This window comes from Clavelina lepadiformis, chromosome 1 (assembly GCF_947623445.1).
Source record: "Clavelina lepadiformis chromosome 1, kaClaLepa1.1, whole genome shotgun sequence".
NCBI lineage: Eukaryota > Metazoa > Chordata > Ascidiacea > Aplousobranchia > Clavelinidae > Clavelina > Clavelina lepadiformis.
The window spans coordinates 2,157,772-2,185,142 of NC_135240.1; the positions used below are offsets into that span (position 1 = coordinate 2,157,772).

The 27,371-nt window shown below is 36.5% G+C and overlaps 1 protein-coding gene and 1 long non-coding RNA gene across 2 annotated transcripts; one reads left to right on the forward strand and one right to left on the reverse strand.

Annotated features, from left to right (window-relative positions):
* Positions 1 to 1,641: 1,641 nt before the first annotated feature.
* Positions 1,642 to 13,008, forward strand: LOC143454145 (uncharacterized). Its single transcript, XM_076954989.1, has 4 exons — positions 1,642 to 1,672; positions 12,138 to 12,181; positions 12,284 to 12,464; positions 12,789 to 13,008. The coding sequence occupies exons 1-4, from the start codon at positions 1,642 to 1,644 to the stop codon at positions 12,986 to 12,988; spliced, it is 456 nt and encodes a 151-aa protein (XP_076811104.1). The 3' UTR covers positions 12,989 to 13,008.
* Positions 13,009 to 15,280: 2,272 nt separating this feature from the next.
* LOC143466079 (uncharacterized) lies at positions 15,281 to 15,794 on the reverse strand. Its single transcript, XR_013118696.1, has 2 exons — positions 15,690 to 15,794; positions 15,281 to 15,539 (listed from the first exon to the last, which is right to left on the reverse strand). It is a non-coding gene; the product is annotated as an uncharacterized LOC143466079 (long non-coding RNA).
* Positions 15,795 to 27,371: the final 11,577 nt, after the last annotated feature.

The following is a 27,371-nucleotide window of genomic DNA, read 5'->3' on the forward strand; positions in this document are numbered from 1 at the left end:
GTATGACGTCAAGAAAATCTTCAAGTCTTGAGTCACAATTTGAATAGACTCGATGACATTCAAGTCGTAAAAAAGACTTGATCACAGTACACTTCCGCATCAGTTACACGCGTGATAATAATAATAATTAATCATTGTAATGAGTGATTTGATGTCAAGAAAAAGTCACATCAACACCAAATTTAAAAAGTGCCAACTGGTAATTACAACTAAATAAACACAGAAAATTATTAAGCAACCGGGAAGTGCAATAAAAGTGACCTGTCTTTGAGATGAGCTGGTTTCCGATACGGCGGGAAGTCGACATGATCGAATATCTTCTTCCATTTGCTTTGACCGAACCTCTTTACTCCATTGATGAGTTTTGCATCCGATGTTGGAGAAAACACCTGAACGAGAGCAAATTAACGATAAGAAGAAGGTTGGTCACGTCCGTGTGCTTTGTCTCCTCAACTCACATGTTTTTTTCTTTTCTTTGCAATGACGTAAAATTTTGGACTCGACTTATCAGCAGGTCTGTATGAGAAATAGTTGAATAACGTCACGATAACGAGTAGTAGATAAAAACTCACTACAAGCAAATTACTTCTCGTTCGTGTCACTGTCTATATTCTCAGCGTCATCTTTCGACTCAGCGATTTCGTTTTCCTTGTGAGGTGAATCAGCATCTTCATCTCGTGCTTTGTTTGATGATGTCACAACAGTTTGGTGATCTCTGTGATTAAAAATGCTTCATTACGAAAGTATAACAGAAAATCAATCTGTACAAGCGAGTAGCACGTGGGTTGAATACTTTGTTATTTCTTTGTTGGAATCCTCAAGCACCGATGCGTGGCGATTGGTTGACTCTGCTTCTGGCCGGACAGGACTGGGACTGCAAAAATCGGTGATATTTTTTTCTGTGGCCAAAGAGAATTCAAACATAAAAGGCAGCACCCAGTGACTGGGATTGCTCTGCATCCTCACGTCTCTTCCACTTGCTGTGAAGGCGGCACACAGACCGGGGAAGTCGGACTGATAGAAGATTGCTCCTCATCACTGATTGACTCGTTCCTCGTCGCTCGAGTAGCGTCCAACTCTGATGCAACATTTTTCATGATTTCTATGTTATCTTGATATCAACAACCGAAGCATTTTGAACAAACGATAAGATTTGGTATTTTGGATACCTTTCAACATTAAAGCTAAGACTTCCGACGAATTGCATATAAGCCTGGATGAGAAAGAGAGTTTAAAAATTTTGTATGGAAGGGTAGAAAGCAGAACGAGAACGAGAACAAGCGAGAACGAGCAGAAAAATATAATAGGATGATGACTTGACTTCGGAAATATATATGATATTTTGACAAGCCTAATGTTATTAGGATTGGATGAAATATTTTCTAATCTATACAGGAAAAATTGCCATTGTCAATGACTGCCTTGTGAAGGTTACTGAAGTCAATTAAAAATGCAGGAGATGTGGCCAGCTATCCGGGAGGTCTTTGGTCGAAGTTTAAGTTTACAAAATATAGAATTTATAAAAACAGATTGTCTGTGTAATGTGTTTTGCTTAAAATGACTCAGCTTTAAGGCTTTTAACAACATATTTAATTAGAAAGTGAAAAGAGAACACACGTCCGAAACAGATAATCTGGAATAATGCGTATCGGCATGATAGTCACATTGAGAAGTAAGCTGAGGCATTGTAGGTACAAATTACACCACTGTTGGCGCTATTTACAATTAGCAACAACATAACAATAAGCTTCTTAAAACATTTGTTTCAGTTTGGGTATTAATTTGCTAACATTTGCACCATGTTTGCATCATTTCTAGCACAGAATTAATTAGTTATCTTTAAGTGTTTTAGAACTGTGTTTCCCAACCTTTTATGCTGCTCGTACCCCTTTTTCAGGTCAAAGCATTCTTCGTACCTCCAAAAAAATTCTGATGGAATTTTTCACATATCTATTGAAACATTCCATCATTTTCATATATATATTGCTCTGTTGGCCAAGGATCTTCGTACCCCTTGATGTTCAATCTCGTACCCTTAGTTGGGAACCGCCGTCTTAGAATATAATCAGCAACATTTTGCGTGAAATTTGTCTCAAAGCAGCCACTTTTTCATTTATTAGCCTATACAAAATTTTAGTTTAAAGCAGTCCAAAATTTTTTCACGATGGGCGAACAACCCTTAAAAGGGAGCGCCACTTTTTACCCTAATGTTAAAAGGTAGAGTACAATAACCGCATCTTTTCAATAAAATTATTTTTGCTTGGTTTTTCTTTCGTGTTTTTCATGAAGCATAGTGATTTTATAGTTTAATATGTCACTTTCAATCTTTATTCATGTTGTTTCCGTGTGTGTTTTGTAATCGTTTTATTCTGCAGAAAGTCAACTTTCTATTTTACAATTGCTAGCATTCACAATTCTCGCAATTGCTAGCATTCACAGTAATATAGCTTAAAAATGCACTTTATAACATTGTTTCAGAAAATGATATTTCACTTTACTTGTGTAGTAGTGTTTAGACTTGGTTTTGTTTTTATATGGCTTTGTTTATATATGGTTTTGTTATTATTTTCCAGCGAAATATTTGTTGAGTGTCTTTACTCTTCACCTTAGTTGGAGAGGGAAGAGTGCGACACGTGTTTTGCCATAGTGATTCATTATATTTCCCTTGCGGCCGATTGTGCTGTTTTGTGCTTGATTACGCGATCTTTACACCTCTATCTGTGCCAGACCAAATTCGTTCTTGTAAGTTTTACTTTGGAGGTTTTGAGTACGAGTTCCGTGAAAGATGAAGCTAGATGCTAAAAGGTAATGCAAGGCTTAGCCATTCCTGTGTGGAAAAGGTAATATTTTAATCTCTCGTGGTAATCATATGTCGAATAGGTAATCCACATTTCAGGATTATGGCTGGCAAGCAGCAGCGACAAAATACACGCTTGACGAATCGGGTTATGCCACAGGATATGCCTGTAGGCCTATATATACGTACTGAAGACTAAAAAACGTAACACAATTAACTATATTAAACCGTTCTGAAACCTATTTTAGAATTGCTTGATTACTTGCATATCTGTGATTAATTTCGTTTAAATTAGCACAACATTATTCGAAATCGTACATAACTGATAATAATATAGTTATTGTTATAATGGATAATAACGAAGCAATGTTCATAAACCGTATTATTGTTTTTATACCATTGAATAGCGCAGAATTCGCATTTGTGGGTCCTTTTGGAGTAGTAGCGGGAAGCGAGTCATTAATATAAGAGCTTCGTGAAATTATAGCTTATTTCTGATTATAGTTTCTATAATTCCTGAAAGAAAGTTAAACCACTTCCAGCTCTGATTAAGACAACATAAGCTGTAGCATACAGCTACAGTCTTTACAATATCTTTGAAATGCTGCACAGAATTTCTTATAGGCATGATAGTAGTAGGCATATACTGTAAAAGTTGTCGTAGTTAAAGCATGGTGAATGCTATTTTCATGTTAATTCGAACCTAATGCAACAGTTTTATGAGTTGTTTTGGAGTTAGAAATACCGCTTTGATTATTTGATTAATGTTCCAGTAGTAATCATCCAAGGGTCTGGTCTGGATTCTAGAATGTGTACGAAGTTAAAAAGTAATCCATTTATTCGCCCAAACAATCTCAACTCGGCTTGTGGCGTCTTTTTTGTTGTTGAAATCGTTATTGGCGCTAACTTTGTACCGTAGAGTCTACAGTATAGACTAATATATTTATATCTTATCTGATTCAGTTGCTTTCCATTTGGCAGTCATTTGACGACAAAACTTAACTAAAGTAGTTAACAATAGGCCAGTGTTTTATGTTGGCTGCTTCTTTATTGTCGAACTTACGCTGTTCTAAATTGGTGCATATGGTTGATTTGTTTTATCAAAATTGTAGTCATTCGAACACAATAGATATTTCTTATTTGTTTGTCATCTTGCCAGTTTACCAGGTTTACTAAAAAGTATATTACTATACTACAAGTATACTTTAATACGCTATGTAAGTAGGTAATATTAGTATAGGCCTACATTGGTTTTTGAGAATATTTTATTTCTGCTGCAATTAGTTGTTGAGAGGAACGTTTTCCAGTTTTGAATTCACACTTAACTTTGCTTTTTGAAGTCTGTTTTCGCTAAAATTGAGTGAGAAACTCAATTTTAAAAGTATTTGTATCAATTTTGTTTTCAGGCAGCTGCGTTGTTAATAATTCTCGAAATTCGTTGTTTTCTCTTGTGATTTTTTTGGCATAGCTTTCCAGTCAATCTTAAATCCTGAATGCCTTTTTCCTGTTGAACTTTAAATCAGTGTTTCCCAAACTTTTTTCTGATAGCGCCCTCTTGGACAACTCACTGATTATTATTAAATGCCAATTCAACAAAAAAGTAAAAATGAGTTTATCATCCATTCGAGAAGTATGAAAAAAGCACCTGAACGCTTGCAAAACCAGCACTAAAATTAGCCAGAAAAACTTTTTGCAATTACACAACATACGATTGGACAATTTCGACAACTAAAACATTTCTGACACGGCAACACATTTCTATAACAGTGTAATCCCTTTTTTTGTAACTACATCGATATATGAATCAGTCAAATAATTACAAGCCTTAGTTGATAAAACTATAGGTTACTTAGCAGGTGAGTGTTACCAAGTTATAGCCCACTGCCATTATTCTGAGGGCTTTTGGTCGACTAGGATCCTAAAGAGGCGTATGCCTACGTAAGAGTATAATAAATGAATCTTGATAATGACCCTTTTTCAGATAGGTTCCTTTCCAGGCCGCATTAGTTAGGGTCCACAAAGAATAAAACACAGAACGTAAAGTAGACCCTGTATAATCGCGAGTGTACCTGAAACAAACAAAACCGTCTCCGACGGTGTCAGGAGTGGAATCTTAATAAGATTTACGGCAGCCCAGCAAATAACGCACAACAACTATGATAAAATAAAAATCCTAGCTAAATCGTTTTAACACTTCTTTGTGAGCATGTGAGCATGTATTGCATCTAATAAATTATTTAGCAATTATTTATAATTATTATTAGTAATAATGCCACAATTCGATCTTCGTACGTTTTTGCAGAATTTAAATAGACAACATGGAACAAACAACGCCTTATTTCATAAAGCTGTGAAAAATTTAACCTCCATTAAGCAGATGAGAAATGTATGACAGTTGAATTATTATCGTTAACGAAAAGTTATACACCAAAAAAGTCCAAAAAAATGAATTAGCATCTGTCTGCTGTGCCATGCTGTGGAATCAAAGCGATGAGTAGCATATATTGCGCAAAAAGCGTTCCTTTTTTAGCTTCGGTACAAGACAGCACTCATATTTACACATCTCGGAATTTTGGGCAAAGCATTACCATTTATCCTACTAACACCGGCCGAAGGCAGAAACGCAAGGCACAAACACGTCAACCGAGCATAAAACACGTAACACTCGTCCCCCTCCAATAAATTTCTCTTCGACATTAACAAAACTGGCTATAAGCTAATATATGGAAAATAAAACGACAAATTGCAATATAATCACGAAGCTTCATCTGTAATATCTTTTTCAAATGCCGATTCCAATTACTAAAATCTTTACTGCTAGATGGAATATCTAAGCATTACCTTCATTATAACGCGCAATGTTTTGTCGCAATGTTAACCTTTAATTTTAGTTGTCCCAAACACAACCTCCAATTATCTCCATATTCGAGTTTAAACTTGGCATGAAATTAGCCAATATTTTCTCCTTTTGACCTTGCAACTCGTAATCAGGTTACCAGTCCCCATACTTTTTTTACGCTGTGTTTCAGCGCTGACTTGAACCGCAATAAACCTTTCAGAGCGTTTTGGTAATAGCTATATTGTTCCTTTCCCTTTATACAGGCAGTCTAATTGAGTAATTGTCTTCGCTTTACCCCACTAGAATCTGAAAACAAACCAACGACGACTGACGCGAATTTTTTGATGCGACCTATTGGTATGACCTTCCATAAAAACGGGGAACGTTTACATAGTCCATTATTCCATTGTTCTATTTTGCGAGTTTATCGCTATGCGCTCTGCATGACTTAGTTCAGAAGCAAACTGTTTTAATTTTTTCTCTCACGGAAATTTAACGGACGGTAAGGGTAACTGTCAAATCTTCATTGTTTATTTCATTGTCATTGTGTTTTCTAAGGGAATGCGAAGTAAGAAGGTTATGTATGAAAAATTTTAGCTTTAAGTGTGTTGCAAAGTACCTTAAACAAAATATAGCTAATAAAGTTTGATTGATGAAAACAACATAACGTATCAATATCTACAATGAATAAATAACCAGTTATCACATGGGGTGACCAGTGTTTAGTGAAAAGACGTTCTTGCCTGAAGCAGATTTGACATAAGCTGGCCTAAGGCATGTTCTGCTTGAGTGTTTCATCCATGCTAGGTCTCCAACTTCCGGTTGATTTTCTGTTGCAGGAAACCTAAGATAATCTGCAAGCAAACGGTCTAATTAATCAAAACAAGGTCCAAAATGTCAACCACTTTGAATGATTAAGGTGCACTTTTCACAATGACGTTGAATTATTACTAAACAAAGATTGCGATACATTAGATACTACACAATAACAAGAAATGATTTCTTTTCTTACCTCTACCGACTCCAATTCTTCATCTGAGGTATCTTCATCCAACTTACTCTGGTGAGTGTTAGAATCAATATCAAACACTGACCGGGTAGAGTTTGTGAAGAACTTTCGATCCCTTCAAAGTTGGACGATGGCATTTTACCAGCTGGAAATACAATAATAATGATATATTTTTTACGAAAAACAGCAAAGTTTATTCTATTTTTAATAACTGTACATTGATTTGTAAATGTACATACGTTCAAATGTGCAGCAGGTTAATACATATGCGTGTTACATGACATAAAATACAGATTATTATGGAAGAAACCCATAAAGCATTAATTTTAAGCAGTAGATTTTTTATTGTAAAAACTAAACAAAATATGCTCGTACCTTGATTATGTTGCCATATGATAGAGTTTATGAGTAAATCATCATCTTCAAGATCAGGCAAAGGGGAAATTTTTCGTCGCTTTCTATTGGTAACGTCGTTCTTCATGTAATCGCAATGAATACGCTTTTCCATTGCAACAGTCCCGTTGAGAGATTCAGTAAATTTATGCAAAAATCTATAGAAACAAAAAAATTATCTTTAAAAACTATTGCAAAATTATAAACCATTAAAACTATTTAAACTAAAGCTTGCTCTGACGCACCGAGCTCGTCAAAGTTCGAAGCCTAGCGATAGAGTAATTGTACAATATGAGTAACAGTTGCAATGTGAATAAGGTTCTACTATCATTGCAATGATGGAGGTAGAACGTATTCAACAGCTATCTATAGCCTAACTTTCCGGGTATCGTTTTTTTTTTCAATTTTAAAAACAAAACTAAATCTATAACACTTCATTTATTATGTAAGAAATATATGCCAGCAATACGGCAATAATAGCCAAACACAGCGCATGGCATGAGACCTCGCTACACAAAGTGATATATTTCCTTTCACGAGTAAAGTTAATGTGAGCGGCAAATGCTGAAAATAACTCAGTCTCCGGTAAACCTACTGGCAACGTTTTAACTAAGGTCAATATGTACTATAGCCTACTGTAGTTCTTTGCAAAAAACTTTAAAACCAAAATGTTTCAGACATAACCTTCTTACTTCGCCTTCCCTCAGAAAACACACTGACACCCCCAATGACACACTGACGCAAATGGTTACTGTATATGTTGGCAGAAAAGTAGAAAACAGACCTAAAACGATGCGATAAAGCAATAAGATTGCGATAAATAAGTGAGAACATTAACGTGAGAGTCAAGGGAAAACAGTTTGATGTAGATAAGAAGGAAATCTGCTAACATTGAACAATGACAATCGATATAAGCTGGACTTCTAATCGCTTGTTTTGGACTGTGTAAGCCATTTTTAAAGTTCACTCGCAAAAAGAAGCTGCTTTCATGTAGTTGTTTACGGAGATCTTGAACAAGGTACTTAAAATCGCACATTTAGAAAGTTTTCGACACCTTAAGCAACCTTCGTAAAATTCTTATTCGTCTGAACAAAATATAATATTATTGGCAAAAAAATTAAATATTAACAACGCAATTTCAGAAATACCTTTGCTGTGTTTGTAAATGTAGATAAAGCTTTTTGTTTTGAAACGGGAAAGGTTGAAGGGCTTTAACTTATTACATCCCAGCTAAACTTTTATCAGGGGAAGTCCTAGTGCAGAATTTCATCGTTCAAAATATTTTCAACGCTTTAGTATTTCGGAAAAATTCAATCATTGGAGGAGTCACGCTGCATTTTTATGGCTATTGTTTCTACTACAAGGAGAAAGGTCCTGATCCTTTCTGCATATGGCACCGCACCTGAACCATTTGCTGCAACTTTTAACATTTAACGCAGAAACTTGCTGATTATACACATCTATAATGAACGACAGAGATTATTCAATCAACATTTTTCATCATTTATTACTTTTTAAGAAATTAGCGTCATGTGCCCGGCTATAGTCGTATGTTCTCTAGAAACCAGTATAATTCCAACCGCAATAGATGAATGTCTAAGCCGAAATCGAGTTAAATACACGCTGTTATGATTACATCCTATTTACACATACTACCTCGATAAACAATGTCATGTAATCGCTATAAAATACACATAGTTCGTTGCCATATCTCAAACAATACTGCACCACAAAGCCTATATATATAAAGGAATACACTTCATTGCTTTTTTTTACACTAATAATTAAAAATTTTAACGCATCTAAAGGATATAGGTTCTTTTAGATTTTAGTATATTAAACAGCAGTTAATATAATTATTCATCCAATATGTTTCTAAACCGTTTTCTTATTCTCTAACGCTTCGTTTTTTTCAACAGCGAGTATGATTTTTTCATCTGTAATATCTTTTTCAAATGCTGAAACATCATTTTCTATATGGCTTCATGGCAACAATAATTGTTATTGGCGACCAAAAGAATCTGATGTGCAGTTGTTAGCGAAACAGAAAGCTGATGCCAAACCAGAGTGGCCACTATTTTTCTGCGGAATATTGTGTCAGTCAAGTAAGTTTATGGTTTTTTTTATTGTTTGCCAAGTAAAAAGTATTTTTAACATAAATTACATAAAAGATTATATTAACCAGCATATATGTTTTTTTTTTCAAAAAACATATGAAGGTTGTTTACAAAAATCTTATTCAAGTGGTCATGTTACATCAAGTCAAAGTGATTCCGATGGAAACACAGCTGAGACCAGCAACCGAGAATTCAACAATAGACAAGTACAAACGCAAACATTTAATTTGAACCATCGGAGTGCTCCCAAAAGGTATATACCACTGATTTTTTTGTATGTGCAAACAGGTGGCATAAGCTAAGCTGAACTTGTCCTTTGCTTGCACCATTATTAATTACAGTAGGACAATTGTATTATTTTGGTTCAGTCTGTAAGTTTTGTGCAAATCATGCATTGTTGTATATATACTTATTATTTTAAACAACTGAAATAAGCCAGTCAAGGTTTTTTTGAAGAAAGGTTACAAAAAGAGCATGTTGGTGAAGATGAGCAGCACTGGTACTATAATTATATATATATATTTATATTACAATACTGCGGTACTTTTTCAGCACCGATGCCAGTACCATAAATACTTTTCTAAAAAAGTGCGGAATCCCGTACCAAGTAACTTTTCTGTAGAATGTTTTTTCAATTTCAGTACCTGGTACTTTTAAGGTGATTATTTTAAGGTTTAGAAAGAAATGTTTTTGAAATGTTCATTTTAATTAAATTATAAGTCTAAATATTATATTGTTAACAGTAAGGTATAAATAAATGATCAAATATATATAATTTAAATTACATCAACTGCAACTGTGGTTGGTGTAATTTGTTCATGATGCAATAGTACACAACTAGATTTTGAATATCCAGGTTGAGCAAAATCAAAATGTCTGTTAACAACTGAGTTTATTCTGCCTAACATTTGCTGCACCTCTAGGTTTAATCTAGCTTTTAATAATTGGCTCTGAATACTTGTGTCACCTAAAATTGCTGATTAATTGTAAAATTTGCCTTGCGTATGTTGCAATGTTAATATATGTATAAGTGTTTACTTGTTTTGTAAGGTTGGCTCAGAAGCTTGGACCCTTGAGGGCTCACTTCCCAATATAAAGACAATTTTGAGCCGGCAACACAGTGATTATTACGTGTTCGTACTCAATGCGTCATATTAAAAAAAGTAAGACATTTTATTGTGTTTGGTATTCGACCAGGTATTGTGTTTTCAAAATGGCTGCCTATCGGCAGCGTTTTCGAAAATGTATCGTTTACACTTTTGCATTTTTTGGTGGTTTTACCTCAACATATTACACCCAAAATTCATTGATTGAAGTATTTGGCAACGGTCTGTTTGCAAAGCAATTATGATTTGTCATTTAGTACAAGACGTATTTTGTTGTTGTTCCATAACAGTGGTCGCGATTTACCACGGCAAACGAAAGAAAACCGTCGACATTTATTCGCTGTGATCATCTTGCAGGCCGGCTAAAACAGCTTCTGTTGCGTTGTTTAGCAGACTTGTCACAGTTTGAAGAACCTTTTCAAGAGATTTTCGATGCAGGCTTCGTACTGAGCAAACAACCTCGACTGAAAATGGATGGCAAACTTTTTTCGCGAACGTGCTTTCATCGCGCTGCTAGTGTCTTCTCTTGTAAAGAACTTACCTATGCAAAGCTTTCGAAAACGCCGACCAAGGAATTGAAAGGTAAGGACACAGCTTGTCTCACGTGTTACTGGTTGTTCTTGAGTTGATTGCATTTGCTTGGAAAATCCGTTAAAAACCTTTAAATCGTTGTCAGTTGTGAGAACGTTAACGACCAAGCCATCCCTTGCAAATCTTTGGCAAGCTTCTACCCTAGGGCCTAGGTCGCGCTCCATGTTGATTTACAAAACGGAAATAAATACGATCGCAGTTTTTATGTTATCAGTAGGTGTGTCTTGTCTATATTACTGCTAGACGTCGTCTACCTACGACTTTCCTGCGAGCGCTCCTAAGATAATTTGGCAACACATAAAATCGCCTTTTTGCCAGATCCTGCTTGCGTATTGTTGAATTATAATCTTGTTCCAGGCTTCCTGCGTTTCGCCATGTCGTACACAACGCATAGATTTTCAATGGGACTAAATTACTTGTGGCTGATTCAGAATTTTAACCTTAATTGATGTCTTTTGACCAATTAAGGATGTCTGTGCTCTAATCGCCATCTAGCGGATAGTGTAAATTTTCTCTATTTGATAAACGTTCAAGCTCTTTTCAATAGAGATGACCAATCTTTCGCGCACGTTGGACTTTCAGTTGGTATGTTCTAATGCAAGCGTCTTTAACCTTAGACAGTCGGATTAAAAAAATCCCTATAAGGGCTCACTTCCCAATATAAAGACAATTTTGAGCGGGCAACACAGTGATTATTACGTGTTCGTACTCAATGCGTCATATTAAAAAAAGTAAGAAATTTTCCGGTCCAATGCGCATGTGACGTCGATGTGAACTAGTTTTGTTGTTGTTTTGGCGACAGCTGGTTCCGAGTTTAGGCTAAATTGTACATTTTTTGAGGGTTTGATTTTTCGGTTTTTAGGAGTATTTGTGCTAAATTTTTAAGTTTAAAACTTGCTGTAAAGTTTAGGTAGCTGTTATAGAAAACTGAGTACATGGATTTTGTCCAAATTAAGACTGCAGACAGTCCTGACCTAGATGTGGTTGCAAGCCAAAATTCAGTATAGGTTTATGATGTGAATTTGCGACAGTAGCGTCTTGATTTAATGTACTTTGCATTGAAAAGCCTATTTCATTCAGTTGGGTCATGACTCCTAGAGCTATGAACCACCACTTTAAAAGCGAAACATGCCTCAGGTTGTGTCATATTCAAATGAAATTTCACTTATAAAAGCTGATATTTCCTTGCTACTTCGGAAAGTTTCCGGGATTGAGGATAAGCTGGACTCCTTAATGTCACTTTCTTTGTTACAAAAGATTTAAAAACCACCAATATTTTCACCAGCAGAAACTGAAGAAGAACTTCAGGAATTAATTGAGCAAGTAAAGGTGATAATTTGGGTTAATTTACTGTAATCGTTGTACGTAAGACTGGCAGCAACTTCCAGGAATGCAATTTCAGTTAACTGAGACATTATGTAATGTGAATAGGATGTCAAGGAAATTGCCACGCGAGTGGAACATGCTGACGTGGTGGCAACGGTAAGGATTTTTATGAAGCTGTTCATGAAACGGAAAGTGGCAATGACTTACTCTCTGACAGGATTAGGTCATGGGAGGAAGAAAGTGAAAAAGTCATTTGTAGAGAGCAAGTTATATCAACTTCTTCTCAGTAAGTCATTGTTAAAAGTTGTCATACGGTTATCGAAGGTTTTTCAACTTTATTAACGTTTCCCATTTTTTTGGATTTTGGATGCTTGTGTCCCAACTTTTTGTTACACAATGTCACAGGTTAATGAACTGATTATATAAATTAATTGAATTAATTTCAAAGTTGTCAGTTTTATTATTTGTTTACTTTACTTTACTGATCTTATTTTATGCGATTGAGAGAAACGTGTTGTATTTTTTTGAATGCTACTTTCATAATTTGGATATTGTTTTGCTTTCATTCCATTTGGTTCTAAAATTTAAAATTTATGTGTATCTTTTTTAGGTATTTTTCAGCACACTGTACATAAACACACTGGCTCAGCTTCTATTGCAAGAGCCGTTTCTCAAGCTTTGGCCGGCAGTAGAGACTGGGAAGGGGGAAGAAATGAAAGACGCAATAAATCCAGTGATTCTGGTGAAAGCACTGAACCTGTGTCTTCAGAGTCTTCCCCAGAAGATACCACTCGGTTGGACACAGCCTGATAAGACTGGTTTTAGGAACAATTCTGTGCATGCTATCTTTATCTCACATTCCATGACATTTTCATTTGAATAAACGCTTTATTTTGATCTTTAAACGCAGTGCTGTTTTGAATAAGCAAATTTGACAGGTGTAATCTGGTTTGACCTGTCGCCATACGCCGGGTAATTATCAAGGGTGTTTCATTGGTGATTATCTTAGGGCCAGCTTAAAAACTTCTTGGGCATCTATATCTGGCCGGTCAACTTTGCAAACAAACGCCAGATATATATCATGGGCGTTTCATGGGCGATTATCTTAGGGCCTAACTTGGACCCATGATAAATTATCTCTGGCAAACGAAAATTTTTCTGTCTGGGAAATAGCAAAGATCAACTTTTTGCATACCCATGCAGAATTCTCTAACCTAACCGCCATGTTTAACAACAGCCTGCATAATCTACTTTCAGTGAAATATGCCTACTACTAATACATTATCCAGTTACTCGGCAGATCTTAAAAACATTGATCAAGCACTTAAGGAACTTTGCAGGATAAAAACTACAAAAATCTCGCCTACTGCTAAGAGAATCCATTTTTGTAACAGGCACTATCAAAACGATTTATAACAAATATCGGCATGGCTGGTAAATCTCAAAATGGCGCCATTTGAACGAGACAAAGGGTAGTGTCCACACTGTTTTCTGATTGGTTCGTTTTTGATGTCTCAATTTAACATGACAGGTGAGCACGAAACCTATAGGCTAAAGATCTTATAAACAATTTCTTAATTTAAACAATGCCTTTATAATATAAAATTAGTGTATATTGTATATATATTGTGTTATAAAGGCATTGATTTAAACGTATCAATAGACTGATTGCGAATAACATCTCATTATTGGCGTTTTTAAACGTTCAATAAATTGCTATGACGTATAAATTTACTATTTTGCCCATAAAGTTAGGCAAAGGTTTTGAGAAAAATTATATGGAAATATTGAACTATACGATAATGAAATGCAACAAACACTGCAATTGTTATCACGATAAAGTAAATACAGTCAAACAAAAATGACTTTGTAAAATCACAGACAAAAGCCATGTATGGCCCTTGTTTGGCGCTTAATGATTTCATTGATTTGGCAATTCTTAAGAAAGCCCACACGTAAGCCATACATGCTACGTCGTAGCCATGTAAGGCCCATAGATAAAACCTACATAATTTTTAACTGGGAACATACCTCAATTTCAATCAAACAAAACGGCAGCAAATATGTCTGCTGGATACGAACACGTGATTGTGATTAACGGAATTGTGCAAACGTAACTGCAACTGAATTACACCCATAAATCTAGTGTTTGGGACTTTTCTTAAAACTCCCTTAGTCATATATTAATATTTTCTCCCACCCGATCGCTGTGTGATAAATTTTTATTTAGGGCCAATTAAAATTATTTGTATTTGCCGATATAATTTAGCGAACGTTTGTTGATTTCGTCGAGACGTATGTAGAAGGTATGATATTGTTATTCCTTTTTTTAAATGTAGAGCCATATGTCAAGTTTTATAGTTTACGGCTCACCTCTATACGTTGAGGAACCTGGAGCCTGAGGCTGATCCGAAAACCGATTCTAACTTCAAAATTCATTAACCGATTCTTGTAGCAAGTCTAGGAGCTTTCATCATCCTCATCCTTGTAATCTTCTTCTTTGGTTGCTACCAAAACAAGAGGAAACTGAAGCAAGCGGATAACCGCAGCGTTGGAAGTCGGGGTGACGCCGAATACGTAACCGGTAAAACGGCGGACCAAGAAATTGTGCCCATGGTGACCCACCAAAGGCAGCAATACCAGCTTCAGACCAACGTAGACCTGTTGGGGCTAAACGGTGATCACGCACCCACGCACAGTTACCCTTTGAATGGCGCTTCTCCTCAATGCGTGGGTACCCCGGTACACCAAACAAAACGGGGTCATTGGGAAAGAATAGAAACTCCGGCGTGTTTCATTCCCAGTAAGAAATTTTTCTTTGGCCTAACTATGTGATATCTACTGCACGTGTTAAGAACAAAGTTGGCCCAAGGTATGTCCGCCATTCAACAGCCACAGATATATGTTAGAAAGAGGTCAGGAAATTTGACAATGGGCAATGCTTGGCCCGAGTATGGCGACCAATCATAAGCCTTACATAACCATGCAAGAGCCTGAGAAAAATTATCTTATATTTTTCTCCGGGCCTAGTCTTTACCTGACATAAAACCCTTTCAGTAACATTACTAATAGCTACGATCATTTGCGGCTTAATGCAACGTATACGTTTTAAATGACATTTATTGAAAGTTTTACTTGACAAAAGCAAGAACGCAGGAAATTAGAAAATGAAACGAAGATAAAATACGAAGTAAAATAGGAATTCTTTATAGGTATTTCTTCCCCACTGCTGCAAGACTCGTCCTCTGGCAAAACGACAGAAATGTTACACTCTAATGCGGCTCTTTTGGTCGTTAGGATATTGTCACAGCAGTCTACTGCAGCCCTCTTTGCCCTCAAACCATCCCAATCTCCGACTCCACTAAATACAAACTGGTGTTAAACATTGACATTAGATTTAGCATAGACTAAAAAATTACACATTTTCAAACATCTACAATAAACACACACGAACCAAGAATGAATGCCAGCAATTTTCAGCAATGATAACAGTAAATGGAAAAGTATTTACCTTTCATCATCAGTTCGTACAAGACTTACACTAATAGTGATCTTGTATTTTGGTTACATTCCTCATCCGGCTCACTGGACAGCACACTGGTTGAGCACTGCTCCGTAGTATACGTAAATCGGAAGCACTTTTCATACAAACCTAATAAAAATAATGGAACAGGTAGTCTAAGTCTCGTTAATCTAAAAGAGTTTACACAAAAAGGTTTGCTTCGGGTAAAATGATAATTTTGTGATGTTTTGTTTCTCCTGTTAGCGAGTTACATGCTACAAGATTACAAAACCTCACAAAAATTTCAATTTTTTTTTAACCTGCCCAGAATGCTATCACAAAAGAAATTTCATACTTGTGCGACGTGCAGTATAGAAGTTCTTAGGCCAATATAAAGTCAAAATGTTACCTTAGGTCAAGATACGGTCAATTGTTTCTTTTAGGTCAAAATGTATTAAACTTGTAATTTTGTAATATTATTCTTCCGTTTTTCTCTTTTCTTGTACCGCAAACAATTCCAGTGCCCCAAATTAGAGGTCTACTTAGAACCAAAGCCACCAAGAGAGGGAAGGCCTTTCAGCGCGTCTGGTGACGTCACGATGTGAAGGCATTGCATTTGAAACTGCAAGTTGTCAATCAATCTTGGTGATAACCTAAGGTCCTAAGCCAATAGTACGTGAAAGGTCCGTGGGTTGAATCGTCCTGGGTTGAACCGTCCGTGGGTTGAATCGTCCTGGGTTGAATCGTCCGTGGGTTGAATCGTCCGCGGGTTGAATCGTCCGCAGGTTGAATGGTCCGCGGGTTGAATCGTCCGCGGGGTGAACCGTCCGTGGGTTGAATCGTCCTGGGTTGAATGGTCCTGGGCTGAATCGTCCGTGGGTTGAATCGTCCGGGGTTGAATCGTCCGTGGGTTGAATCGACCTGGAACCCGTATGCGACTTGTCCACGAAGTCGTGAAAGGAGACTCGACCAACGTCGGTAATCCATGAAAGAACGTTACGACAAGTCGGTATCGAGATAAGTGGAATTTCAAGTAGGAGATAAGGTCATGCTGCGAAACAATGTCATATAAAAAGATGAAAAGCGAAAGTTTCACCTCCCTTATTCAGGCCCTTACGAAGTTAATCAAGTTAAGAGTACATTTTAAGAGTACATTTAAGAGTACATTTTAACAGGCTGAAGCTAAGCAGAGGAGACTTATTACTACAGCGATAACTTCCTATAATCAAGCTAGTTGCCCAGAAGATGTCCCCCAGCAACTAGACATGCCCTTGACTGGAGCTTACTTTTTTAATAGGCCGATCAAATGCAAATCGTCACGAGAGTAACAATGTTAATAACGTTTGCAACTCCCGAAATAACGGTCGACTTCGCCGAAGCCCACGTCGCACTATTCGTTACCCAGACGTCGAAACGTATTAAATGTTTATTGTGTGATGCTTCATACTATGTTGTTGACTAATTTCCTATGAGGAAATTTTTTTCCCAGTTGAACAACTTGCACAGCGAGGCGATATCTAAAACAGTCTTGCCACAGACACAAGGTATACGACATTTTCAAACTAACTCGATACTAACTATAAACTTAATATTTTAAGCTGTGAACCCTTCCCATTAAACTGCAGTGCTATATATCAAAAAGACATCAATCTAATGATTCACAAAATTATCACACGATTCTATGACGTCACAAAGTAACATACGATCTGTAGGTATTATCACTGATATTTCTGTGTCATCTTAAGCTCCATAAATCATTGCTCGAAACGATAACAACGAAAAGAAGCAAACAAAATAATTGTGAGGAGGATTTATGCCACTTCAGGCAAGCATGTCCGACAGACATTTTACGACCTGTAAGTACGCATAGATTGTTCAATTTTGGCTCTGCATATCGGACACTCTCTGAGAGCTTTTGCACACTCGGTGCAGCTACAGAGGTGCCTGCATGGTACAAACACTACCTCAGCAGGTTGATCGAGGCAAATCTTGCATATCTTCTCTTCCTGCAATTCGCGAATACGTGCTTCCATTGATTGGGTGTCGTCTACGAAGAAGAATTGAATAGCTCCGTGAAAGATTTATTAAACCGACATACTTGTTGATATCTTACAAGCAAATTATGGGAGTGCCCAAATAACAATTAGAGAACATTGTGATTCAAGTAAAGTGACAAGTTTTAAAAAGAAATCTGACTCACTTGACGTAGAAGCAAAGGCATCATTGCCGCGGGATAAAGTGATTGGTGAGCTGGATTGTTCCAACCTATCGTCAAAATAGATGAAAATAACATTGCATTAATGAGGTTAAGAAAATAATTTTTACCGAAACTTACGAAAACCGCAAAAAATGGATAAATAAAAACTTGAGTTTAATTTAGAATTAATGTCGTAGCTCACACATCATAACCTGCGCCTTTCAGATGACTTTGACTGCTTTCCTGCACAGAAAGGAACACATGACACAGAATATACTGTATAACGATTAGGCAGGAAAATACTTCACTGGCAATAACATATTCATTGGTTCTAGGCAGATTCAAGCCACAAACTATTAAACTAAGAATGAATTTAGGACTACCCAACCAACGACCATGGGTAGAAATGTCCTAATCCTCACCAAACATACCTGATGCTGCCAATTTGTTGAAGGCATTTCTTTGCACTGTCCCTTGAATCACAACTGATCCGCAGGATACTAAAACATCGCCTTTTTCTTGAAGAGTTCTCCATCTAAACATATATACATAGCATTGATAGCAACATGAGTATGCTCTGTATAAGTCATGTACGATACCAGTGTTGTATTGGCTTCAGTCATCTTTAGTCACATTCTCACTTGATTTCACTCGAGTCTGGTTGAAAGTCAAGACGGCGAAAAATTTTAAGCAACAAAATCAAATATTTCACATTTTTATGTAAAAAATATTTTTTTACATTTTTAGGTAACAAAATATCTAAATAAGCTTAGGTACAAATAGGTAATCAGATATTTCTATAAGAAATTACTCTTCTCCAAAAAATATCAACCAGATTAATTTGGAAAGAGCCATGACGCTTTGATAACTGGTTTAATGCAAGGTATGATATCAGGAAAATCTTCAAGTATTGAGTTACAATTTGAATGGACTCGATATCGCTCAAGTTGTAAAAAAGACTCGGTCACAAAACTGATGTATACTTCCACATCAGTTACACGTGTGATAATAAATGCAGCAATAATAATAATTAATCATTGTAATGAGTGAATTGATGTCAAGAAAAAGCCACATCAACACCAAATTAAAAAAGTGCCAACTGGTAATTACAACTAAATAAACACAGAAAATTATTCAACAACCGGGAAGTGCAATAAAAGTGACCTGTCTTTGAGATGAGCTGGTTTCCGATACGGCGGGAAGTCGACATGATCGAATATCTTCTTCCATTTGCTTTGACCGAACCTCTTTACTCCATTGATGAGTTTTGCATCCCACGTTGGAGAAAACACCTGCACGAGAGCAAATTAACGACACCAAGAAGGTTGGTCACGTCCGTGTGCTTTGTCTCCTCAACTCACATGTTTTGTTCTTTTCTTAACCGCGATGTAAAATATTGGATTCAATTTATCAGCAGGTCTGTATGAGAAATATTTGAATGACGTCACGATAACGAGTAGTAGATAAAAATTCACTACAAGCAAATTACTTATTGTTCCTGTCATTGTCTATGATTTCAGCGTCATCTACCAACTCAGCGATTTCGTTTTCCTTGTGAGGTGACTCAGCATCTTCATCTCGTGCTTTGTTTGATGATGTCACAATAGTTTGGTGATCTCTGTGATTAAACAAAAAATGCTTCATTACGAAACTATAACAGAAAACCAATCTGTACAAGCGAGTAGCACGTGTGGTGAATACTTTGTTATTTCTTTGTTGGATCTCTCAAGCACCGATGCGTGGCGATTGGTTGACTCTGCTTCTGACCGGACAGGACTGGGACTGCAAAAATCGGCGATATTTTTTTCTGTGGCCAAAGAGAATTCAAACATAAAAGGCAGCACCCAGTGACTGGGGTTGCTCAACATCCTCACGTCTCTTCCACTTGCTGTGAAGGCGGCACACAGACCGGGGAAGTCGGACTCATTGAAGGTTGCTCCTCATCACTGATTGACTCGTTCCTCGTCGCTCGAGTAGCTTCCATTTCTGATGCAACATTTTTGTGATTTCTATGTTATCTTGCTAATAACAACCAAAACATTTTGAATAAACGAAAAGATTTGGATTTTTGGATACCTTTCACTTCGATTCTTCTTTCTTAATCTTCAACAAACTGAAAGCAAAGACACTCTTTAATATGCAGTGTGGAAATATATTATTCATTACTAATTACAACTGTTAAAAATTTATTATTAATAAAATGAACTAACTCTGCTTATACAAGTTGGAGTGAGAGTTTCCAGGGCTTGTTCGACAAACTGAGCAGTCTGATTCATAAATCGATTGATCACTAGAAATTTGCTTTTGCTTTCAATGGTGCTATTGGCGAATTGGGAAATATTATACTGTACTCTGACTGTTTTTAGCTCTATCTGATCAACGATTAATGCTAAATTAAAAATAGTTACAAAACTGTAAAAAATTCGGTCCAAGCCAAGTGTGTCCCTTAAGCTGGCTGGCAAACTGAACAGCAGTACATGTAAATAGTCTTCCACTATTCCAGCAAAAAGGGATGCGTTATATAGTCAGTTCCCATTTGACAATACCCTACACGAAATTAGAAAAAATTGACCTAATATTGGCAAATACAAAAGAAATGAGCGAAACAGAGCGTGATGTTAAGTGACCGTGGGATAGAGAAGACGCTATGATCGAAAACGTTATAAATTATACCATGGTTAGTTTAAAACTGAAGAAACAAAGATCGGCGGCCTAGAAGGTTAATGATGCAAAGCGATGCACTCGACTTGCTGTATTGTCAAGAAAACGTTCCTCAATGAGCTTGATTGAGGCATGAGTACCAGGATGCGCGTTATTACGTAAGAGTTCAAATACAGTGCGATGCGCGATATTACCCAAGAGTCAAATACGAGTTTCTCCGTTTAAAGTGCAACTGTTCCACATAATGCGACCGTGGCCAATCAAGCATTCCCCGGTCAATATAACTGCAAAATTCGGGTCTTCTTTGTGACTTCATTGTGGTCTGTCATGCGTGATGCCGCACATTGGAGTTGGCAAGGTGTGATGACCTCACGTTGCACTGTGGTTTTGAGGAATTTTCTGTCTTGTCATCATGTGGGGCAAAATGAGGCAGTTAGCAAGATCTGTTATGAAACCTCGTCGCTTTGAACCTTGTCCACTCTGATAATCAGGATATACTTGTCTGAATATGGTATATGCATTTAGAGCTGCGATGTCGAGCAGATTGTAAAAGAGAACTAGAGGCCATCGGCGGGTTTGTCGTTTGCAAGTATATGTTTGAACCATTTGGTCAACCAAGTGAACACCAATCTTTGTCTTGTTATAAAACCTGATGATCTCAGGCCTCTTTTTTGGGTCTTCTTCGTCAATGCATTTTTCTTGTCAAAGGTAAAATTTTACAGAACTACCGTTTTCTAATCTTGTATAAGTATAAAAGGCTAACAAAGTCAAGAAAATCCAGGAGTTATTTCGCAATATGTGTTAAGCAGTTATGATGATTAGCGTTGTCTGGTCATTTTGACCTCTGTTATGCATTCAAGGGTTAACTACTTTAGCCTGCTTACAACAGTTCATTTAACCGCCCAAAATAATCACTTTGGCTTCATTAAAAGGTTCATATATAATATTTAAGCTTAATTTTTACCATGTTTTTAGCAAATTGGAAGTTTCCTTTCGTATTAATCCATTTAAAAGTTAAACTTGCATATATTTCTGTTACTTTGGAAAATTGTTGAAATGCAATTCATATTTAAATATTTCGCTAGATTTTTAACCTTATTTATCAAATGGGCACACTCAGTCGCCATTTGCAAACCCTGTTTAGCAAATGGGTACAATCAGTCAATATTCAGTTACGATTTTAGCTTATTTTTTAACCTTATTTAGCAAATGGGTACACTCAGTCGCCATTTGTAAACCCTGTTTAGCAAATGGGTACAATCAGTCAATATTCAGTTAATATTTTAGCTTATTTTTTAACCTTATTTAGCAAATGGGTACACTCAGTCGCCATTTGTAAACCCTGTTTAGCAAATGGTTACAATTAGTAAGTTATAATTCGCACGGGTACAAATGTGCACGAAGTAACTATTACCAAATGTATCTCGAAAAATATACGGGTATGAAATTGCACGAAGTAAAAATTACCAAATGGATCACGCAACAAATACGGGTATCAAATTGCACGAAGCAAAAATTTTGTAGCCATTTGCCAGATTAACTTGCAAATCACTACTCCAAATTAGAAATTTGACCCTGTAAATCGCTAAAACCTACCTAACTGACAATAAAGTACTGTAGCAGATTGTCAAAGATTTGTTACGTCGGTAGATAGCAGTTTCCGTGGAAACGGTATCTTTTCTGAGGAATCTATTTGGAATTCCGAATTGAGAACACCGCTTCCACTTCTGCAACGTGTTTGCTGTTTGCAGGGATGTACTTGGAAAAGCTAAGCCGCATCTCACCATAGCCTCTCTTGTGGCTCTGTGGAGTTGAGGAATTTTCTGTCTTGTCATCATGTGGGGCAAAATGAGGCAGTTAGCAAGATCTGTTATGAAACCTCGTCGCTTTGAACCAGGTTTCATAACAATTACTTCAAACATATACTTGCAAACGAAAAACCCGCCGATGGCCTCTAGTTCTCTTTTACAATCTGCTCGACATCGCAGCTCTAAATGCATATACCATATTCAGACAAGTATATCCTGATTATCAGAGTGGACAAGGTTCAAAGCGGTGGACTATTGCACGAAAACAATCACAGTCCTACCAGTTTTGCAAACAAAATAAATAAACAAAGAATTGAACATCGTTAAATACAAGAAAGCCAGCAAAACTTTTTCTGGAAAATGTGCCATTAAATTGTAGTTAGTAGCCTAGCCTAGCCTTTTAACAAAGCCGGATCTCATCGCTTCTCTAAACTGACTTCGCACGCGTTGCATTTCCATCTGGTTTATGAAATAACGACAACCTAGCACCGACGAAACATTTCCGCTATTTATTTTTATGTCTATTTGATGTTAACACCGGTACAAAACCAAGAGAAAGGAAATGCCCATTGAGGATAAGTCTTGCACAAGTGGATTACATTCTAGCAGTGTAGTGACTAGTGACTGCATTAAAGCACATTGATAAATAATAATTAAATAAAATCTAATAAATTTTAGTGGTGTGCACATTCAAAGTGCACAAAAAAGACACTTTTCTCATTTGTTACACGGCAAGTTTACTTTTAAAAACAAAAATCAAAGAATCATTATACAAATCAAATCAAATAAGAAATCAAAGATTGAATTTTATTTGGCCTACACAAGAACTCCCTTTTAATGCATGAAATGACCTGTAATTGCATCCCATAGAAAGGCATAGATTGAATTGAATTCTTTTACCTTGTTAGAATTATATGTGTAAGATATCAGATACCGGATGTTATTTTGTTTGATAACGATAACAAACAGCTGGTACCATACATCAATGCATTTAATGTGGTTAGTGTAATAAATTCAAACAAATATGAATGTTGACGGACTCTTATTTTTATTTTGTAATTTCTAAAATACAGATAGATGGTCTCTTTTTTATTCTTAAATACAACTAAATTTGCTAAGACTTCGTACATATACATTCTATGAGTATATTTTATAGTAGATTGTATCTGTAGTATGTCCAAAGAAAGTTTCATGTCAAAATTAAAAACAATTACCAGAACGTCCTAACCTGCAAACGTTTCTCTTTATATGTGTCCAGGTTAATGGACTCCAACGTTTTGAAATATCAAACTTGTGGTAGACCGATGCAAATCTTGCGTTTCCTCTCATTCTGCAATTCGTGAATACGTGCTTCCATTGATGAGATGACGTCTTCGAAGAAGAATTCAAAAGCTCCCTGAAAGATTTATTTAATCTACAAACTATTTGACTACAGGCCTACTACCTAAATTCTAAAGCCTTATCATGTCAACTTTAACTTAACACACATCTCTCACCTTCTGGCAGTATCTTGCTGACCCTCGTTACCTAAAAGTGTGTTAAGTCATGAGATAGATGTGGACGAAGATGAAAAAGGAATTACCTGCTTCTAATCAGATGATCTAGGATTCTAGGTTATGCCAAAAAGTTTCTTACTCGGTGACCAGGTACAACAAACGCCAATTGAAAGACTTGCGCCTATACCTGAAAGGTCTTAACGTTCGAGTCGTACTTCCTGAAAATGCAAAACAGCGTGATCGCAGCACGTTCGCGAAAGAAGTTTGCCATCGAGTACCAGTCTAGGTTGTTTGCAGAGTACAAAGCCAGTATCGAAAAGCACTGGGATGATATTGCAACTATGACAAAACTGCTAAAGAACGCAACAGAAGTTGTTTTAGCCTGCCTGCAAAATATTCACAGACAATGTCGGCGGTTTTCATTCGTTTGCCGTGGTAAATCGCAACCACTGTTATGAAACAACAACAAAGTACGTCTTGTACAAAATGAAGAATAAAAAACGATTTGCAAACAGACCGTTTAGAAACATATTGGATGAATAATTATGTTAACTGCTGTTTAATATTCTAAAATCTAAAAGAACCTATATCTTTTAGATGCGTTAAAATGTTTATGTATTAGTGAAAAAAAGCAATGAAGTGTATTCCTTTATATGCATAGGCTTTGTGGTGCAGTATTGTGTGAGATATGGCAACGAACTATGTGTATTTTATAGCGATTAAATGTCATTTTTTATCGAGATAGTATGTGTAAATAGGATTTAATCATGTAAATATTTTGTATTTCATGTAAATCATGTAAATTCAATCCTGAAGCGTGGATTTCCCACCTTAAACATAAATTTTCCCTTTATCAAATCACTTCAAAAACTAATCGTCACTTGTTAGCGGTAGAGGCAATTCCGGCGACAGACCTCGGGCTACTTTGTTTACCTTCTGCGTAGGCTCATAACTGTTACGACTTAATAATCAATGAAATCTTGAAAAACTTTGATAAACGTGAGGACTGAGGATCATTTAGGGTTTTTTGTTGGCTGATCTGACACTTCATGTTCTATCTTCCAAAGATTTAATGCGCGAATTAATGAGTGCAGTAGGTGAGTAGGTCAAGAGAATCTTACTCCACCAGTTAATAAACGAATTCGTGCTAAATTTCTTAAGTGGTCACCACCAGACGTCGCAATTTCTTACCCACTACAGCCACAAATACAACAAATTCAAGTGTCTAAACCACCTCATTATGAACGGTTTAACGCTAACAATGGAACAAAGAGTTCCGGACAAACAAATACTAATTTCACAAATCATAATTCACCAAACCAACTCGATTAATTTAACTAAACATGGCAACAACGATTACCACACACAAACATTGGCCAGTTTCACAAATCATACAGCAAGTGGTAATTTATTACACAGTGATAATTTATTATATTCATCACCCACCTTTCAGAAACCAGGCTATCAACGCAGCAATTTCCCTTGCGCAAAATCATTCGCGGGCAACAAAAAACATTCTGCGATCTACGCTAGATTAACCCGGGTAGCCCCGTCGATAGCACCTACTTCCAAAAGAGACTGTCCCTTGTAAACTGTTTATGATCACGCCAATTGTATTCTTTTTTATGTAGATAGCGCTGCAGCAACTTCTCTTTTGTCGGCTAGTTTAGCTCACATATCAAACCGCAAATGTTTGTTTATGCTTCAGTTAAGTCATTGTATAAAATCACATTTATCAGGAGATTTATTTGATGAGTTCAATGGTTGTGAGAAATGAGAATAATGAGAATGATGGTTTGATTTATTGCTTTTGACTGAGTGAGTTCATACCGAGCTTTTGTTTCGTTAAAGCACTTGGACATTTCCATTCAATTTAATTTCTCGAATTCGTTTCAAAGACCCTGACTCTCTGTGGGAAGCCTTTTCGCTTGACTAAAGAGCTCTCAATGTGCCAAAGTTTATTAGTAGGACAACCAAAAGTCAATATGGTCAATTTTTTTTACCTGCTCAGAATGCTATGAAACAAGCACAAAACAAGTTTCAGCTTTGTACGACGTGTGGTATAGAAGTTATTAGGTCAGATAAAGTCAAAATGTTACATTAGGTCAAAATACGGTCAAATTGTTTCGTTAGGTCTTTTTTTTAGGTCAAAATCTATTAAAATTGTAATTTTGTAACCAGTTTGTAATATTATTCTTCCGTTTTTCTCTTTTCTTGTACCGCAAACAATTTCAGTCCCGCAAATTTTACTTGGAATCAAAGCCACAAAGAGAGGGAAGGCTTTTCAGCGCGTTTGGTGACGTCACGATGTGACGGCATTGCGTTTGAAACTGCAAGTTGTCAATCTTAATGCGCAAAAACGAAAAAAAAGTCAACACTAGAAAAGCATTTTGTCATTTTTAAATGCAGCTTTAGACTAGAAGTTGCTGTAGATAGTATAGAGACTATCAGTATAGCGTTTTTCAAAATGAGATCAAAATTTAAACGTTTTAGGGCAAAATAAGGACAAAATGTAAACTTTTTAGGTCAAAAAACTGGTTGCCCTATTTATTAGTTTATAATTATAATTCATTATAATAAGCCTACCATTTGTCCTCTTTTAGGAGGAATTGACCTTTTTTAGTTAGTAATTTCGAGTTAGTAGTTTATACTTTCGACAAAACTTATAGGAGAGACGTTGTATTTATTTCCAAAAAATTACTTTAGTTATGAAACTTACTGAATAGACGATTTAAAAAGGGTTTTTCTAACCAATTGCCCTACCAGCCCTACATACCTTTTTGTACGCTGACCACGCGTTTATTCAATTCCGTACCAGCCCTTGGTGGTTTTACATGCGCGAAATCCGCGCATATTGAGTTAAGTTCGAAGTTGGGGACTCTTAAGTTCAAACGTGCGCCAGAAAGATTGCAATTGAACCGCACATGTAAAAAGGCCAATTATTATTAAAGCAAAGGTGCGAGTTTTGTAGGCCTAGCCTTCTTTTAGTGTTACTTCGGGCTACTTTTCTAAAAAAAATGAATTGTCCTCCAAGGATACTTAAAAATGTCCAAATATCCTCTTTATTTTGCGTTTTCTTGCTAATATTTTCAACACAAATATAATTTTATGAGACTTTTCCTCATAAGGCCTACCTCAAGAGACTTTTCGGCGACAGCATGAGGTCTATCAGCGAAAAATCTGCTTTTACAATCGAATGCAAATTGCAAACTTCTGTCGGGATCGCACCGCTACAGTTCTTTCTTGCAAATTTTATTTGTTATGCTGTCGTCAAATCGCCAATATCTATACGGAAGTTACTTCCAAAATTTTTTATTTTTTGGTTTCTCAAGCGCTTCCGTAGTGTCCCTGTATAACGAGAAAAAATAAGTTGATTTTTGGCGCCCAGTAGGGGCAAACGATTTTTTGCGTTTCGATTGGAGATCTTTCTTTTTAGGGCATCGAATATCGATGACGGAAATCGCACGCATAATGCCTACTTATTGTCCTTAAAGCGATAAAGAGTTGCACGTGAAAGCCAAGTCAACAT

Bases quoted from the DNA above. Each gene is read 5' to 3' on its own strand.
- LOC143454145 (XM_076954989.1), top strand. From the start codon at position 1,642: ATGCGTATCGGCATGATAGTCACATTGAGAA. The intron at 12,182-12,283 runs GTGATAATTTGG...TAATGTGAATAG, and splicing joins AATTAATTGAGCAAGTAAAG to GATGTCAAGGAAATTGCCAC. The intron at 12,465-12,788 runs GTAAGTCATTGT...TATCTTTTTTAG, and splicing joins GTTATATCAACTTCTTCTCA to GTATTTTTCAGCACACTGTA.